Source organism: Megascapheus bottae, chromosome 17, assembly GCF_031878675.1.
Source record: "Megascapheus bottae isolate mThoBot1 chromosome 17, mThoBot2.hap1, whole genome shotgun sequence".
NCBI lineage: Eukaryota > Metazoa > Chordata > Mammalia > Rodentia > Geomyidae > Megascapheus > Megascapheus bottae.
The window spans coordinates 12171342-12189924 of NC_143525.1; the positions used below are offsets into that span (position 1 = coordinate 12171342).

At 47.0% G+C, this 18583-nt stretch overlaps 1 protein-coding gene across 1 annotated transcript; it reads left to right on the forward strand.

Annotated features, from left to right (window-relative positions):
* Window positions 1-7523: 7523 nt before the first annotated feature.
* LOC150051063 (asialoglycoprotein receptor 2-like) lies at window positions 7524-17526 on the forward strand. The gene is made up of 9 exons (XM_090349750.1): window positions 7524-7632; window positions 8239-8387; window positions 10321-10437; window positions 11506-11601; window positions 12128-12199; window positions 12583-12669; window positions 12754-12899; window positions 17043-17149; window positions 17363-17526. The coding sequence occupies exons 2-9, from the start codon at window positions 8264-8266 to the stop codon at window positions 17517-17519; spliced, it is 906 nt and encodes a 301-aa protein (XP_090205876.1). The 5' UTR covers window positions 7524-7632; window positions 8239-8263; the 3' UTR covers window positions 17520-17526.
* Window positions 17527-18583: the final 1057 nt, after the last annotated feature.

The following is an 18583-nucleotide window of genomic DNA, read 5'->3' on the forward strand; positions in this document are numbered from 1 at the left end:
ATAACCCCTGCAGAAAAACAGAAACACCATTCTTATTGTTGCTACAGACTTCCAGGGCTTTTGGATACCTTGATTGACTCTGAAGAGAAATCAGTAAAACTGAATCAGAAAAAGTTATTAAAAGATCTGCTGAGTGCCTGTAATCCTAATTACTTAGGAGAAAGAAAAAAAAATCCAGAAATGGGATTGTGGCTCATGTGGTAGAATGCTAGCTTTGAGCAAAAATGTTCGGGGACTGTGCTCAGGCCCAGAGTTCAAGCCCCACGACCAGCACCCATACAAAGTTAAAAGAATGATCAGAGAAATGACTGGCAAATTGATCTTGGAGTCCATTTAAAAAATTTAGCTAACGGGGCCGGGAGTGGTAGAGTGCTTTGCCTAGCATGCATGAAGACCTGGTTTCGATTCCTCGGTCCCACATACATAGAAAAAAAGCCAGAAGTGGTGCTGAGGCTCAAGTGGCAGAGCTCTAGCCTTGAGAAAGTCCAAGGCCCTGAGCTCAAGCCCAAGACTAGCAAAAAGAAAAAAAAAAATTAGCTAAGCCGGGAGTGGTGGCTCACGCCTGTAATCCTAGCTACTCAGGAGGCTGAGTTCTGAGGATCAAGGTTCAAAGCCAGCCCAGGCACAAAAGGACCTGAGACTCTTATCTCCAATTAACCTCTAGAAAACAGGAAGTGGGGCTTCAGCTGAAGAGCTCAGGGAAAGCACCTAGGCTGAGTTCAAGCCCCATGATTCCCTGCCCCCTCAAAAAAAAAAAAAAAGGAGTCTTTACTGTTTAATATTTCACTTTGGCTATTGGGAAAGAGATAAAATTGGAAGAAGTTGGGGGAGGGGGAGAGAATGGACTGGGGAATCGAGCCCGGAAGGTGTGGCCACATGGTGGTGCATCCATCCTGAATTTTGTTATATGAGAGGAAAAAATAATAAAATTCAACTTGTTTAGAGAAAGAAAAAACAACCCCCGCCTCCAAAACTTGAAGTAAGTTTTGATGCTTATTGCCGGGATTAAAATGTTAAATTGATTTAATTGTTTTGGGAAGTGTTTGCCATCAAGCTACATCTGTTGTGCCATTTATTTATTTATTTATTTATTTATTTATTTATTTATTTATTTGTCAGTTGTGGGGCTTGAACTCTGGGCTGGTTTTCTGGTGGTTAATTGGAGATAAGAGTCTCATGGACTTTCATTCCTGGGCAGGCTTTGAATTACAATCTTCAGATCTCAACCTCCTGAGTAGCTAGGATTACAGGCATGATCCACTGGTTCCTGGCTTAAAAATGTTTTTAGTGTTTTAATCCTTTCTACTCAAAAGGCTGAGATCTGAGGACCGTGGCTTGAAGCCAGGAAAGTTTGCATCTCCAATAAACTACTAAAAAGAACCAGCACACGAGCCTTGGGCAAAAGAAGCTTAGGGACAGTACCCTGAGTTCAAGCCCCAGGACTGGCACACACAAAAAATAAAAACCGCAAAAAAACACATAACTTGAAGCTTGCCATCTTAACGCTCTTGCTTCAGCCTCTCAAATGCTGGTATTATAGATGTGTACCACTTTGCTCAGCTCTGTAATTCTCTAGATAGTACTAGGCTGAGTTTATGGCCTCACACTTATTGGACAGGCATTCTGCTACCACTTAGCCATATCCCTTATTTTCCCCACCCCTTTTTTGTGGAGAGGGCCAGTCTTGGGGCTTGAACTCAAGGTTTGTCCCTGAGCTTTTCTGCTCAAGGCTAACACTCTACTACTTGAGCCACAGCTCCACTTTGGCTTTTTGGTGGTTAATTGGAGATTGTCTTGCCTGGCTCTTTTGGAACTCAGATCTCAGGTTCCTGAGTAGCTAGAATTATATGTGTACACCACCAGCACCTGACTCTTTAGCCCATTTTAGTGATGGCTATTTTTAAAATTATTTTTGTGCTAGTCCTGGGGCTTGAACGCAGGGCCTAGGCACTGTCCCTGTGCTTTTGTACTCAAGGCTAGCACTCTATCCCTTAAACCATAGTTCTACTTTCAGCTTTTTGGTGGTTAATTGGAGATAAGAGTTTCACGGACTTTTCTGCCCTGGTTGGCTTCAAACCTCAGATCTCAGCTTCCTGAGTAATTAGGATTATAGGCATGGGCCCCTGGTGTCCAGCTGTGCTGTTTATGTTTGACATAGGGCTCATGCATGGGCTACCATCTGCCTATTTTATTCTTCCCCTTGTAGCTGGGATGATAGACATGAGCTACTACACTCACCTATGGGTCAAGAAGGAATCTGGTGAACCATTCTGTGGTGGGCTGACATTCTCATTCCCATGGCATGTCTATGCCACGTGCTCTCTTTCTCCGCTATATTTCTAGTAAACTTTCCTATCACCTTCATTTATGCTCATGTCTTGACTGAATTATCCTCTTGCCAAACACAAATATGGAGGTCAACTTAGCTGTCTTCAGTTTCTGTAGCAGTATCATTACTGTTTTTTTTGTTTGTTTGTTTTTGGTTTTGGTTTTTTTGGTTGTGGGGCTAGGACTCTGTGCCTGGGCACTATCTCTGAGCTTTTCAGCTCAAGGATACCACCGTACCCTTTGGCCAAGCCCTACTTCCCGTTTTCTAGAGGTTAATTGGAGATAAAAAGTCTCCGGTCATTTTGTGCCCGGGCTAGCTTTGAACTTGATCCTCAGATCAAGTGATATTTCCTAATATCTCTGTGGCAGGCATGCTGTGTGTGTGTGTGTGTGTGTGTGTGTGTGTGTGTGTGTGTGTGTGTGTGCCCCAATCCTGGGGCTTGAATTCAAGGCCTCACATCCCCGCTTAGCTTTTTTGCTCAAGGTGTGCTCTCTACTGCTTGAATCCTACTTCTGCTTCTACTTTTTGCTCCTGAATTGGAGATGAGAGCTGCAGGCTTTTCTGCGTAGGATGTTTTCAGTCCTTGGATCTCAGCCTCTGGAGCAGCTAGTATGTCAGATAGGAATTCTCCATCAATTTTGAAGCATAATTTTATTGGGTATAGTAATCTTGACTAGAGTTATTTGAGGTCACTTACTGTTTTTTTAAAGTTTTGAAACAAATTTTATGGCTTTCCAACTTTTTCAATATCTTTGGATTTGTTAGAGCTGTGTTAGAAGATTCTGAAAGAGTCATATTGACTTTTTCACATTACTTGCACTTCTGTATTGTGATAGAAGTTGTGTACATATGTTAGGTCTACTGCCAGCTAGAGGAGAAAAAGCACACAGCACTGATAAAATAACTAGCTGGGTGCCAGTGGCTCATGCCTGTAATCCTAGCTATTCAGGAGACTGAGATCTGAGGATAGAAGTTCAAAGCCAGGCTGGGCAGGAAAATTCATTTGACTCTTAACTCCAATCAATCACCAAAAAGCTAAAAGTGGAGTTGTGGCTCAAGTGGCCACTAGCCTTGAGCAAAAAAGCTCAGAGACAACACCCAGGCCCTGAGTTCAAGTCTCAGAACTGGCACCAAAAACAAAACAAAATGGAAAACACATATGCATATATATTTTCTTTTTCTTTTGCTGATGGAACTAGGTTTGAACTCAGGCCCTCAATATTCCTGGCTGGCATTGTACCACTTTGGCCACACTTTTGGTTTTCCTTTCTCTTTAGTTTTCTTTTTGCATGGTATTCAAGACCTGTTGTTTGCCTGGCAAGCCATGTCCCCAGTCCTTTTGCATATAGGGCCTCACACTAACTGTGCCTGGGCTGGCTTTGTGTACATACCCTCACACTTAGCTTGTTTAAAAGATAAGGCCTTCCAGGCTGGGAGTTTGGCCTAGTGGTAGAGCGCTTGCCTAGCATGCACAAAGACCTGGGTTTGATTCTTCGGTACCACATACATAGAAAAAAAAGCCAGAAGTGGTGCTGAGGCTCAAGTGGTAGAGCGTTAGCCTTGAGAAAATGCTCAGGCCCTGAGCCCAAACCCAGGACTGGCCAAAAAAAAAAAAAAAAAAAAAGAAAAGAAAGATAAGGCCTTCCCAACTTTTGTCCAGGCTGACTTTAAACTGTGATCTTGTTGCTACTTCCTGAGTTGCTGAGATTAAGATATGTACTACCAAGCTTGACCCCAAGACAAGTATTGAAATGTGGTTAAAAGTTTTGGAATTTGGAATTAGGTGTCAGGAGTGTGGCCTAGTGGTAGAGTGCTTGCCTACCATGCACAAAGACCTGAGTTGGATTTCTTGTACCACATACATAGAAAAAGTAGGATGTGGTGCTGTGGCTCAAGTGGTAGAGCTCTAGCCTTGAGAAAGCCCAAGGATAGTGCTCAGGCTGAGTTCAGGCCGGGACTGGCAAATAAAAAACTGGAATTTGGGAGTTTGGCCTAGTGGTAGAGTGCTGGCCTAGCATGCATGAAGACCTGAGTTCAATTCCTCGGTACTACATATATAGAAAAAAGCTGGAAGTGGTGCTGAGGCTCAAGTGGTAGAGCTCTAGCCTTGAGAACGTCCAAGGACAGTGCTCAGGGCCTGAGCTCAAGCCCAGGACTGGCAAAAAAAAAAAAAAAAAAACAAACAAAAAAAACCTGGAATTATCAGCTCCATCTCTAATACAGTTGTATGAGAAAAAAAACCAGGGTTCGTATAGGCTAATCTGTGCAATTAAAGTGATTACTGGTATAGGTGTTAAAATTTAAGTAGCAAAGAAGGAGAGAAGGAATAAAGAAAAAGATAAGGAAATGAAGGAGAAGTGTATGAACTAAAGGTTGTGTTCAAGAACCTCATATAATTGTGTGTGTGTGTGTGTGTGTGTGTGTGTGTGTGTGTGTGTGTGTGTGTGTTCATTATGGGGTCTGCGCACTGTCCCTGAACTCTTTTGTTCAGGGCTGTACCACTTGGAGCCTCAGCTCCGCTTCCACTTTTCTAGTGGTTCATTTGAGATAAGGGTCTCACAAACTTTCATTCCCAGGTGGGCTTTGAACCGAGATCCTCAGATCTTACCCTGCTGAGAAGCTGGATTACAGGTGTGAGCCACCAGCACTTGGGTAACCTCGTATAATTATTACAGAGAAAAACAATACCATCAGGAAAAGAGAAAGGAAGAAAAAGTACTGTTCTTGCTGTAATAAATGCATGGGCTCCATTAGAGTCCTCCCTGGTTTTTGGCCCTCAGAGCTCTGTCCACGGTCCCCTGTGGGCCTGAGGTAGTCTATGATTCCTTTCTGGGTGCAGCCTGGGTGGGTGGTTTGCTAATGCTCTGGCCTGGGGCAGTGGCTGGGTTGGGTCAGCTCAGACATAGACTAGTGGCGAGGTGGGGCTGGGGTGGGGCAGATCCCCTGGGCAGTAACTATTCCAGTGCCAGGTGAGTCTCCTGGTTTAGCGGTAGCTGGGGGTTTGGAAAGGGTGGGGTGGGAAAGGTCCTGGCACAAGGCAGCAGATGAGGAAGAGAGAATAGTGTGACTTCGTGGTGTGGGGTATCTGAGAGCTTCCAGTGAAGTCTGCAGACTGACTTCTGAGATTTAGGGTTCTGGCTCTTAAGTAGAACTGATTTCCTTCCCAATTCTCACCAACTGGTATTTATTTATTTATTTAGGTGCAGATCCTTGGATTTGAACTTAGGACTTGAGTGTCGTCCATAAGTTTTTTGTTTGTTTGTTTTGCTCAAGGCATGGCTTTCTGATAGTTATTGGGAGATAAAGGTTTCATGGATTTCCTGACCAGGCTGGCTTTTAACCAGGATTCTCAGATCTTAGACTCCAGAGGAACTAAGATTACAGGCATGAGCCACTAGTGCCTAACCCCAAATATATATATACAGATATATATATATAATGTATTTTTTTTTGCCAGAACTCAGGGCCTGGGCACTGTCCTTAAGCTTTCTCAAGACTAGCACTCTACTACTTGTGCCACAGCACCACTTCTAGCTTATTCTGTGTATGTGGTACCAAGGAATGGAACCCAGGGCTTCATGCAAGTTAAGTAAGCACTCTACCACTACACCATACTCCCGGCCCATTAAAAAAAATTTTTTTAGCATAAAGATGATTTGCAGAGGGGTTACAGTTGCATAAGTCAGGTATCAAGTACATTTCTTTCTTTCTTTCTTTCTTTCTTTCTTTCTTTCTTTCTTTCTTTCTCTCTTTCTTTCTTTCTTTTTGTTGCCATTCTCAGGGCTTGAACTCAGGACCTGAGTTCTGTCTTTGGGCTTTCTCAAGGCTAGAGCTCTACCACTTGAACCACAGCACCACTTCTTGCTTTTTCTATGTATGTGGTATGGAGGAATCGAACCTGGGTCTTCATGCATGCTAGGCAAGCACTCCACCACTAGGCCACGATCCCAGCCCCAAGTACATTTCTTTTTGTCTAGTGTCACTGCCTCCCTGATTATCTCCCTTCCCCCCAAGTTGTATAGTTCATTTCCAACACCCTGTCTAGTGAATACAAATATTGTCTTTTGAATAGCAAGCACCTGGCTAGTATCAGATCCAGCACACAAATATCTGAGATGTACCAACCTAAAGTGGAAAGAAACAGATTTCAGAGGCTTCAGTTCATGATCACTGCCCATTCTGCCCATTGGAACTGTGCTGGGATGGTAGGGAGTGGGTGTGGGAGCAAAGCCACGGAGAATCAGGAGAGAGGACGAGGGCTGGGGTCATGGTGCCCTTTGAGGCGAGTGACCAGTGACCTAAAGACCTCTCATTAGGCTACACCATTTAAAATGTCTTCCATCTCCCAGTAGTGCCATAGTGCTTGGAGAACATTGCAACCCCAATCTGTTCTCACCCCCCCCCCCACCACCAGGAGCAAGTGATGTCATCTCCCCCAAGGCCCTGTTTCCTTCCCTGTGAAATGGGAATACCGAAAGTCTCCATCTTGTGTTTGCAAGGGTTCAATGAGAAAATATCTATACCTAAATTACAGGAGTGGACTCATGTTTGTATTCCTGGGCCCGCCTGGGCCACAGAAAATGCTTATGGTGGTTGATTTTTTTTTTTCTCCTACCTCAAGGAGAGCTGATTTCTGGGGGCATTCCTTCCTCTTCCTCCCTGCAACTGAAGGCACTTGCTCGTTCCCCAGAAGGATGACTGGCTTGGACAGGGGTTGAGGGTACCTGGAGCTAAGCCCACGGAAAACTGTGACCTGAGGCTAGGATGCAAGGGTCACACGGGCCTCGATTGGGCAAGAGCTGGGAAATGGTCGGTCTCTTTTATCCTGGTCAGGGAACTTTGGAGAAACCAGCAGTGCTGGAAAATTCAGGGACAGAAAGTGGGAGGGGGAGGGAAGCCCAGGGTATCTCAACCCCTCCAGGCCTGGCTCCCCCCACCCGCTGCCCCCATTCCAGTGAGGAGCAGAATGACTGGAGAATGGGGTGGAGGTGGTAGGAGCCCCCCCCCATTCTCTGAGGATGAAAACAACAATGGTTGTATCTCCCACCCCCATGACTCATTGCTTGAGTTCCAGCTCTGTTTATATTTCTATTTACTGTCCAAAGTTCCTGCAGCCAGGAGACACCATGTTAGATTCACTCGCACACTCTGATACGTGGGCTTAGGGAGCCTGCCTGGACCGCCTCCTCCTCCCCTCTAACCTAAGGGCACCTCCTTCCCTGACCTTCCCAGCGTTCATGTCTCTTTCTTTCTGGGGTCTGGACTGTTTGTGGGAGCAAGTCAGCTCTTCATACCTTTAACAGGTAACAAAGGTGGGGAGGAGCAGGTGGGACTGCAGAGGTCTGGGATTTGAGGACACTAGGGTTGGGCTGGGAAGGTGTGAGCTTCTCTAGTGCGATGAGGGAAAGCTCCTGGCTTTGTCCGGGAGACATGAGACAGGACAGGAAACTGAGACAGCTCAAACTTTTCTCTAAACTCATCTTCCAAATCCATACTCAACCTCAGCTGTCATCTGACCTACCCTTAGGTCTTACTTTCCTACTACTACTTCTTCTATTACTTCTACTATTATTATTGGTCCTGGGGCTTGAACTCAGGACCTAGGCACTGCCCCTGAGCTACTTTTTGCTCAAGGCTAGTGCTCTACCACTGGAGCCACAGCTCCACTTGTAGCTTTTTCTGGTGATTTATTAGAGATAGGAGTCTCAAGGACATGCCTGCCCCAGTTAGCCTCAAACCTCAGTCCTCAGGTGGCAGCCACCTGTGTCGCTAGGATCACAGGCATGAGCCACCAGCACCTGGTGGTTATTCCTTTCTTTAATCTGCCCACATGAGTCGGCTTGTCAGTTCAAAGCCCATCCCTAAACACAGGCCCCCCCGGGGCCTGAAGAGCAAATCTTCACTCTCAGTTCCAGCTCCAGCCTGGGGCCCAGCATGGACAAGAACTTTCAAGACATCCAGCAGCTGGACTCTGAGGAAACTGACAGTCAGTTCAGCGGTGGTGAGGAGCCCGGAACTCCTGGGCAGAACCCCAGGAGAGAAAAGCCATTTTGGAAAGGCAAGTGCCAGGTTCTGGGGCTTCATCCCAACCCTCGACTCAGCTGTCAACTGCTGTCTATGCACAGAGGGGGAAGGGACTGTCTTCCCCCACATGTGAGCTATTGGCACCTAGTATTGTTGAGGGCCCCACCAAGAGCGTGTCCCCAGAGGCAAAGACACACTGGAACTAGAGAAGACTTTCTCCTTTCCTCCTAGGCGGAGGCACATGTGTGCCGTGTGTGTGTGTGTGTGGATATATCCAGGTATGCCTAGAGCCAGTCAGAGCTATGGGTATGTAATGTTCTCCAGTTCCAACATGTCCTCACAGAGGTAGAGGAGCATCGGGGTGGGAGCTGGGAATGGAGCCAGGCTCTGTGCAAGTACAAAGGACCAGTGCACATGCTCAGAGGAGCCGATGGGTTGCCCAGAGTTTGGGTGACTTGAGGGAAGGATTGTGCCAGGCAGGGAAAGAGGGGCCAAGAGAAACCTGTTCCACCTAACAGATCTCCCTCCTGGAAGTGGGGTGGCAAGTCACTCCTCCCCCGCCCCCCAGAGGCCCTACAGGGACAGAGGCCCACCTGCCTCACTTTGCTCCAGAGCTCTGCACAGGACCCAGGTCTAGTGAGTGAGTGCTCAACAGCTCTGAGTGCTGCTGCATCTTCTGACTGTGAAAAAGCCATGTTTGGACAGAAAGCTTAAAGCCCATAATTCTTTAAGTTAATGACAGAGAGGGGGATGGCTTCAGTGGACTGAGGGCTAGTCCAGAGGGGGAAGTCTAGATACTGTAAAACTGTCACATATTTCCTTCCAGCAGCTTCTGCTGCCTAGGAGGTGTGGCCAAAGGAACATGCTTTTACTGCTGATGGCTTTCTACTTTTCCTGCCAATTTATATGTATACAGTTTGCAAAACGGGGTGTGTGTGTGTGTGTGTGTGTGTGTGTGTGTGTGTGTGTGTGTGTGTGTGTCTTAGGGCTTGAACTCAGGGCCTGGGCACTGTCCCCAAGCTTCTTTTGTCCAAGGCTAATGCTCTACCACTGGAGGTACAGCACCACTTCTGCCTTTTTCTGTTTATGTGGTACTGAGGAATTGAACTCAGGGCTTTAGTCGGGCTAGGCAAGCACTCTACCACTCTACCACTAAGCCACATTCCTGGCCCTCCTCTATAAAGTCTTGAGTGATCTTCTAGGATCCAGTAATTTGGAATCTGTTTGATACAGTGAGCTCTGACCATTTTGAGCTCAGACTGTAAATTCTAGACTAAGGGAGGCTGCTGTTCTCTTGATTTCTCTTCCATGTCCTGTGGCCCCCAAACTTTCTCTAAATGTAAGATGGGGCATTTTGATTCATCTTATTTGTTTCCTCTTTCTCAGTGTCTTGAAGAACTGACACTCCCTTTACCCTTTACTGGAACTTGAACTCAGGGCCTCAGGCTCTTGCTTCGTTTTTTTACTCAAGGCTAGTGCTCTACCACTTGAGCCATATCCCACTTTTGGCTCTTGACTGGTTATTTGGAGATAAGAGTCCCTTGAATTTGTCTTCTCCGGTTGGGTTTTTGAACCATGATTCTCAGATCTCAGCCTCCTGAGTAGCTAGGATTACAGGCATACACCACCAGCATCCAATAGCCCTCTTTTCTTAGGATGGGTGTCTAGCAAAGGGCACCCACCCTCACCCCAGGTTCAAGAGCTTGGCTTTCCACAGTGCTGATGTGAATACTGTGTAGCATGTGCATGTAAGTTGGATGCCCCCGTGTGTGGTGTGCATGCTTGCACATGTTCCTGTGGCTGCAGGTGTATAATGTTCAGTGTTTAACAACTCACTGTTGGGATCAAATCCACTGGCTCCTCCATAGTGCTATGCTTGCTTCTTTCCTTTCCCAGGTTATACCTCTTCTGTGCCCTCCTGTTCCTGCCTCTTGAATATCTGGCTTCTGACACTCATTCTCTTTTAGGGCAGCCTCCTTCCCGGACCCATCCATGGTGCCTCTGCTCCACCCTCCACCTCAGTCTGCTCGCCCTGAGCGTCAATGTCCTTCTGCTGGTGACTGTCTGTGTGATTGGGTCTCAAAGTGAGGTCACGGGGATGAGGCAAAGATGCTAGTGGGTTGTGGGTAATGATGAGGTAGTGAGGAGGGCAATGAGAGGAGAAGAGGAGGAGGAAGAATGTGCCAGGTACTGGGCACAATAGACAGTCAAGAATGGGATCAGGGGCTGGGAGTTTAGCTTAGTGGTAGAGTGCTTGCCTTGCATGCCCAAAGACCCAGGTTCAATTCCTCTGTACCACATGCAGAGAAAAAGTCAGGAGTGGTGCTGTAGCTCAAGTGGCAGAGCTCTAGCCTTGAGTAAGCCTAAGGACAGTGCTCAGGTCCTAAGTTCAAGGCCCAGGACTGGCAAAAAAAAAAAAAAAAGAAAAGAAAAGAAAAATAAAGAATGGGCTACTCAGGAGGCTGAGATCTGAGGACCAAGGTTCAAAGCCAGCTGGGGCACCAAGGACCTGAGACTCATCTCCAATTAACCACTAGAAAACAGGAAGTAGGGGTTGGCTCAAGGGTAGGGCCATAGCCTTGAGCTAAAGAACTCAGGGATAGCACCAAGGCCAAGTTCAAGCCACATGACCCACAATTAAATAAATAAATAAATAAATACTAAAGAATGGGCTCACACTTGTCATCCTAGATATTCAAGAGGCTGAGATGTGAGGATCACAGTTCAAAGCTAGCCAAGGCAGGAAAATCCATGGGACTCTTCTCTCCAATTAAGCATCCAACAAGCCCAACATGGAGGTGTGGCTCAAGTGGTAGAGTGCTAGTCTTAAGCAGCAAAGCTCAAAGACTGGAGTTGGAGACATGGCTCAGTTGGTAGAATGCTAGTCAATGAGCAAAAGGGTCAGGTACTGAGTTTGACCTCTGGTTTTGTACCCTAAAAAAAAAATAAGAAGCAGCAGCAGCTCAGGGACAGCATCTAGGCCTCGAGTTCAAGTCCCAGGACTGGCACTCCCTGCCCCCCCCCAAAAAAAAACCTCCATAAAGAATGGGATGAATGATGCAGCAGTGGTGGGCAGAGAGGGGGATATTCATATAGACGGTAACTGGGGACCCAGTCCCACACCCCGTCCTGTCTCACTGTCCACTGACAAGGCACACAGCTACGGGAAGAGCTGCGCACCCTAAAGGAAACGTTCAACAACTTCTCCTCCAGCACCCTGGAGGAGGTCCTGGCTCTGGGCTTCCATGGTGAGTGGCTGGCATTTGTTTATAACCCACACAGGTTTATCCAGTGGGCTCGGTGCAGAATCTGCTCAGGGGCTGTGGGCATGAAGCCTGGGGCAGATGACCCAGCCCTGAGGAGCTGGCAAGGCTTGGGGCCTGGCCCTGACTTGGGGGGCCCCGGGGAACCACTGAGGCAGGCAGGGTGAGTGCCAGGTGAGAAGAAGCTGTGACCCACAGGAGGTGAGGAAGCACTCGGCACATTTGGGGACTGAGGACAATGTTAGGGTGACAGGACCTGGGTGGGGAGGTCAGAGGTCAGATCGTGGGCAGGGCCAGACTATCCAGCAAGTTGTGTGGACTGCACGGGGGTTGTGAGAATACAAGGCCCCAGTGGAGGAATTTCAGCAGTGTGGGGTTGAGGGTTCAGGTGTTTACCAGGCTGCGTCTCCCATGAGGCCGCAGGCTCCAATGGCGCCCCCTAGCCTGTGAGGCCGGGGGCAGGGGCAGGAGGTGGAGGCAGGGAAGGAATTCATCCTCCTTCTTTGTTCAGGAGGCAGCGCAAGGGTCAAATTGACCTCCCTGGAGTCGCAGCTGGAGAAGCAGCAGCAGGAAGTAAAAGCAGGTCATACTGTCCTGTGCATGTGGGCTGTGTGTGGGGGGAGGATGTGTGTACTGCGTCTGTGAGGTGTGTGGCATGTACATTGTGTGGTATGGGCATTCTGCGTTAGGTGATGTGGTGTGTGGGTGTGTGCTGTGTCTGTATGGTATATGTTTTGTGGTGTGTGTGTGTGGTATGTGTATGGTGTGCAGTGTGCAGTGTGTGGGGTGTGTGGAGTGGTATATGTGGTATGGGGTGTGTGTGCGTGCGTGTGTGTGTGTGTGTGTGTGTGTGTGTGTGTTTGTGGTGTGCAGTGTGTGTGTGATTCTGAAGCCCCCAGCTGGGGTCCTGAGCCAGGTCCTGGCAGGGGTCCAGCACATTCACCCCACTGTCCCTCTGTCCCCCAGACCATGCCACCTTGCTGCTGCACCTGAAGCATTTCCCTGGAGATCTGGGCTCCCTAGAGTGTCACATGATGTTTCTCCAAAGCAACGGTAGGGACTGGGTGGCTCTGGTCCCCGTGTTTCTGTGCCACCCCACCTCCATGGGATCTCATCCCCCAACCCCTGTCCCCTCAGGCACAAAGTGCTGTCCCATTAACTGGGTGAGACATGGAGGCAGCTGCTATTGGTTCTCACGTGCTGGGTTGAACTGGCACCAGGCCAATGAATACTGCCAGCTGGAGAACGCTCACCTGGTAGTTATCAACTCTTGGGATGAACAGGTGAGGCCCTGGTCCCTGGAGGCCCTGGGGACTGGGAGGTGGGGTGGGAGGGCTAGAATGTAGACTCGGAGGAGGAGGCCCATGCAGGCTTGCTTTTCCCGCTTTGTAACCTGAAACAGAACCCAGAAGAGGAAGAGGGCAGAATCTGGGCAGGTACCCAGTGGAGCAGCCATTGATTCTAAGAAGTAGGAAATGGTAACCAGGAGCTGGCAGGGAGTGACAGCAGCCAGTCAGAGCCAGTGTGACCTTGAGGTCAGGACATGGAGAGTCTGTGAATCCCCATGTGGCCTTCGGATGTGGCTGTTGCTTGTGTCAAGGGACCAGAGTGGCAGGATTCCATTGGCTGCTCTTCTGTACGTGGTGGTGGGGCCCTGCAAGGTGTCCCGTGCTTCTCATTTCTACTGCTGCCATTGGACAGTGACCTTGAACATGGCTCAAGGGGAAGAACCCACCCATTAGAACACACAGGACATGTTTTTGCCCCCATGCCCTTTTGGTTGGTTGTGGAGTTTGAACATAGGGCCTGGGCACTGTCCCTGGGCTTCTTTTGCTCAAAGCTAGTGCTCTACCATTTTTAGCTGTAGCACCACTTCTGGCTTCTTCTGCTTGTGTGGTACTGAAGAATTGAACCCAGGGCTTTGTGCATACTAGACAAGCAGCCTATCACTAAGCCACATTCCCAGCTCCTTTATGTGCATTTTTAATTGTTATTATTAAATAGTTGTACAAAAGAGTTACAATTCCATAAGTCAGGTTATGAGTACAATGTTTCTTGGTCAATCAGACAGGACATTTCTATTTATTTATTTATTTTCACCAGTTCTGGGGCTCAAACTCAGGGCCTGAGCACTGTCCTTGGGTTTTCCTCAAGGGTAGAGCTCTACCGCTTGAGCTGCAGCACCACTGCTGGCTGTTCTATGTATGTGGGATGGAGGAGTCAAATCCTGGTCTTCATGCTTGCTAGGCAAGCACTCACATTTGTGTTGTGAGGCACATTTTTTTTTTTTGTTTTCTCCCCCATGGTATTTTGGAATAGTGGGAGTTCACTTTGAGTTTTACTAGTGATTGATAACTTTAAATGATATCTGAAAATGATGGCTTCAGAAGTGGAAAAGTTTATATAACTCTTCATTTAAAAGATGAGAAAATCTGCTGGATGTAACTCAAGTGGTAGAATGTGGAATGAGGTTTGTGTGTGTGTGTGTGTGTGTTTGTGTGTTGCTCCTGGGCTTGAGCTCAGGGCCTGAGCACTGTTCTTGGACTTTCTCAAGGCTAGAGCTCTACCACGTGAGCCTCAGCACCACTTCCGACTTTTTTCTATGTATGTGGTCCCGAGGAATTGAACCCGGGTCTTCATGCATGCTAGGCAAGTACTCTTCCACTAGGCCAAACTCCCAGTCCCTGGAATGAGTTTTATGATTATTTTTCCTTTTGTTACTCTTAGGATAATGGGTATAATTCTTCCTTTCCTGTCATTCACCTAGGAAAGTGGAAATGAATGATCCTGGATTATTTTCTCTGCTCATCTGAGATCTGTTTTTACTCAGTCTTTCACACAGAGACCTGTGTATTGATAATCTACATATTTACTCAGTGACTCAGAAGAGGCCCCTAGGACATCAGCGAATAGACTATCTGGTGTCTAGGTCTCTTCCAATTCTGTTAATCCTCTGAACGTGAGGAACAACCTTATCAGCCCCTGGGATTGCCTCTTCATCAACGGGGCACTGTGTGCTTTTCTATAACTGATTCTGCCCTTGAATGAGGTGACCAACTGCACTTGGTTGTGTCTCTAATGAAAGCAAATAGAATTAGGTGGTTTGCCTTCCAATTCAACTAGGACTGTCCTCCATTCATAACAGGCCTTCTAGGTCCTGTAGAGCCAGGTCAGAATGAGTTCTACCCAGTGATTCCAAGCTCAGAAGCTTGAGGACTGGCAAACTTCAGGAAATGACAGCTACACAGAGCCAGGTCAGCCAGGGACAGAGGGATCTGGCAGGGAAGTGAACTCAAGATTCTTTATGGATTCCAGGATATGTGAGAGCAGCAGGAGCAGAAAAGCCAAGTGTTTGAAGCTGTGAGTAGATTCAAGGAGAGGACCAGAGTCAAAGTAGCAGTCAAAAAGGAATGAGATGACCAGGCACTGGTAGCTCACGCCTGTAATCCTAGCTACTTCAGGAGGCTGAGATATGAGGATCACAGTTCAAAGTCAGCCAGGGCAGGAAAGTCTATGAGACTCTTATGTCCAATTAACCACCAGAAAACAGGAAGTGGCGCTGTTGCTTAAGTGATAGAGCACTAGCCTTGAGCTGAAGAGCTCAGGGAACAGCGGCCAGGCCCAGAGTTCAAGCACCACAACAGACAAAAAAAAAAAAAGGGGGGTGGGGTGGGGAGGAAGGAGGTGAGATTTCAGCCAGGCCTAGAAACAGGTGGTAGTTAGGAATTTTGCATTCTGATAATTAACTTGCAAAGTGAGTCACTTTGGCAATCAACTTAGAGGACTTTAGAGGATTAAATAAGGTCATTTTGTGTGTGTGTGTGTGTGTGTGTGTGTATTGGTCTTGGGGCTTGGACTCAGGGGCTGAGATTTATTTTTCTCTAGGTTGGCACTCTATCGCTAGAACAACAGCTCCACTTCAGTTTTTTTTTTTTTTTTTGGGTGGGGGGGCTGTGGTTAATTAGAGATAGAGTCTCATGGACTTTCCTGCCTCCTGAGTAGCTAGGATTACAGGCATGAGCCACTGAAGCCTGCCTTCTCAATGAGGGAAGTTTTGCAAAACACTTTATGCAAAGTCTAGCCAGAAACATGATCATTTAACAACCATGGGGCTATCCAACTTGAGATTTCCCTTCTCTTCAAAGAGTCCATCTTTACTCATGTATCTTGCTCTCAGCTTTTGCTTTTAAGTAAACTTACTTTGTTTACACTAAAACAAAGAAAACAAAACACTCTATAGCTATCCTTATAGAGTAAGAGCCAGGAAACCTTCACTGGGGAGGGAAGGCTGTTTCAGCCTGGGGAAACCTGAAGGAATAACACGAATATTTGCACAGAGACAGCATGAATGTACAAGGAATCTCTGGAAACTTGCAACTTCTCCCTACATCTGTTGTTTTTTTTATTAAAGAATTTATTAACATTGATTTTTACATCATATTTCAAATGATGTGTTTAACAAACAGGTATTCAAGAAGGGAATCTCTATATACAATCACTGGGACTTAGATTTTAGGACATAATCAAAATTAGGCTGAGGGTTTGTATGTCATAGATACATAATAATCTATGTAACAAAAATATTATGTCTATAGAGTCATAACTTTTTAAGACTATGTAGTTGTGTTTATATTTTCAATACCATGTCCATAGCATTGGGTATACAACTTTTGAGTCCTCGCTCTTGTACTGTTTGGATCTAATAGCCACATATTAAGGATCCCATGTGCCTTTTGTTCCTTTGGTCTTGACTTGTCTCACTCAACATGATTCGCTCTAGATTCATCCACTTCCCTGCAAATGCCATAATTTTATCTTGTTTGTTGGCTATGTAGAATTCCATTGTATATATATATATACATATATACCACATTTTCTGTATCCATTCATCTGCAGTAGGGCATCTGGATTGTTTCCATCATGTGGCTATTGTGAATAGTGCAGAGATGAACATGGCTGAGCAGGTGTCCTTATCTTATCTTGGGTCATGATGCTCAGGATAGATGCCCAGGAGTGGTATGGCGGGATGGTAGGGAAGGTCAATTTTCAGTTCTTTAAGAAACCTCCACACTGCTTTCCAGAGTGGCTGAACTAGTTTACAATCCCACCAGCAATGCAGTAGGGTTCCTTTTTCTCCACAACCCCACCAGCATCTGTCATTGTCTGAGTTCAAAATCTTGGCCATTCTTGTTGGGGTAAGGTGGTATCTTAGGGTTGTTTTTATTTACATTTCCTTTATGACCATGGATGATGAACATTTTCTCATATGCTTTTCTGCCATTTTAATCTCTTCTTTAGTTCCCTTGCCCATTTAGTGAATGGTTTGTTGGGTTTAGGGGGGATTAGTTTCTTGAGTTCCCTGTAGATACTGGATATTTAAGCATTTGTCAGATGTATTATTGGTACCTACATTTTTTTTTCCCCAGAAATTCATCGTGCAACACACCAGCCCCTTTCACACCTGGATAGGTCTTTCTGACAGAGAGGGCCCCTGGAGATGGGTGGATGGAACAGATTATGAGCACAATTACCAGTAAGTGGCTTCCCTGAGTCCTGTCTGTTTGCCAGCTGACCTTTCACCCCCCCCACAAATACCTTGGGGTCCAACTTCCTCATCTCTTCCTCCCAGACTCTCTGCCTGGATGGCCCTCACCAAGTCTGAACCTTTGGGAGGGGGTGGGGATTAGAAGATCAGACTGCTGGGAGATGAAGAGAGGAGAGCCTGAGCTTTGTTTTGCTTCCATAGGAACTGGGCTATCACTCAGCCAGATAACTGGCAGGGCCACGAGGTGGGCGCAAGTGAAGACTGTGTGGAAGTCTTGTCGAGTGGCCTCTGGAACGACAACTTCTGTGCGGAGCTGAACCGCTGGGCCTGTGAGATGAAGCATAACCTCACTGTGTAGCCCCCCCCCCCCCCACCGTGTCTGTGCTTCATCACCTGATCTTCTCCTGGAGGAGGACTGGGAAGCACAGAAGATAAATGGAGTCCCAGTCTTCGGGAGGAGGAGTTGAAGGAAACTAGAAGGGGACTGGGTGTGGGGTCACGATGGTTGTCTTATTCTCACTCAGCCTTCTCCATGGAGTAGGGTCTCCCGACCCGCGGGTTCAGTCATTCATGAGGCTCGAGGAGGCTCCTCCTAAAAGAAGAAAACCAATGGGGGAAAGAGAGGAAGGAGACCAGGCGCATAAAGAAAGACAGAGACAATCTGAGTCGCGTCAAGGTCTCATTTATTAAAAGTAAAGCAGGGTTTATATACCCTGAGTGTAAGGAAGGGAGTATAGAGGGGGGGGGGATGGAGAGTTTTTGTGATAACAAGAACGGGAAATCTCAAGGCTAGGGGTGGGTCAGGTTATTCTTTTGGCCATTGTGCTAACCCAAGCGACACAACCTGCGGTTATTCCGAGAAGTATTTTGTGCAGATGACTCAACCAGGTGCGGTTTGCCCAAGGCTAGAGGGTCTTTGCTTTGTTCCGTTTAACTCCTTGGTCTCTGACAATTCCCCCTTTCCTTTAAAGAACAGTCTTTAAAGATTGGTTGAGAGAACATCCTGTCTTAGGCTATATGGAGGGCCACCTTACTCCTGGCAACATGCCTTGTTGAGCCGGCCTCGACGGCCTCTGTATGTTGTGCCATCCAGGGTAAGCTCCATACTACTCCCGTCATTGGATGCTCTCTAGCTACCTTGGGGTTAACGGGTGAGGAGTTTATGGAACTGAAGTCCTCTCTCAGGAGGGTTCTCAACAGGCCCTGCAGGGCCTTCTAGGTCCTCTAGGCAATGACAATGCACCGAGATTGACAGAATTAACTTGATGTTTATAAAATATGTAAGGCGCTGAAAAAGCTCAAAGGCCAAAAGAATTATACTGGAAAAATTTAAAAAGGTCCCGAAATTAGGCTAGAGTGGTGAAGTCTAGTCCTGGACTTTGGTCAGTGTCAACGGTACTAAGGGGCTGATATTGAATAGCT

Coding starts and splice junctions, on each gene's coding strand:
- LOC150051063 (XM_090349750.1), top strand. CDS start 8,264: ATGGACAAGAACTTTCAAGACATCCAGCAGCTGGACTCTGAGGAAACT. Junction 10,438..11,505: donor CTGTGTGATTGGGTCTCAAA/GTGAGGTCACGG, acceptor TCCACTGACAAG/GCACACAGCTACGGGAAGAG. Junction 12,670..12,753: donor GATGTTTCTCCAAAGCAACG/GTAGGGACTGGG, acceptor CTGTCCCCTCAG/GCACAAAGTGCTGTCCCATT.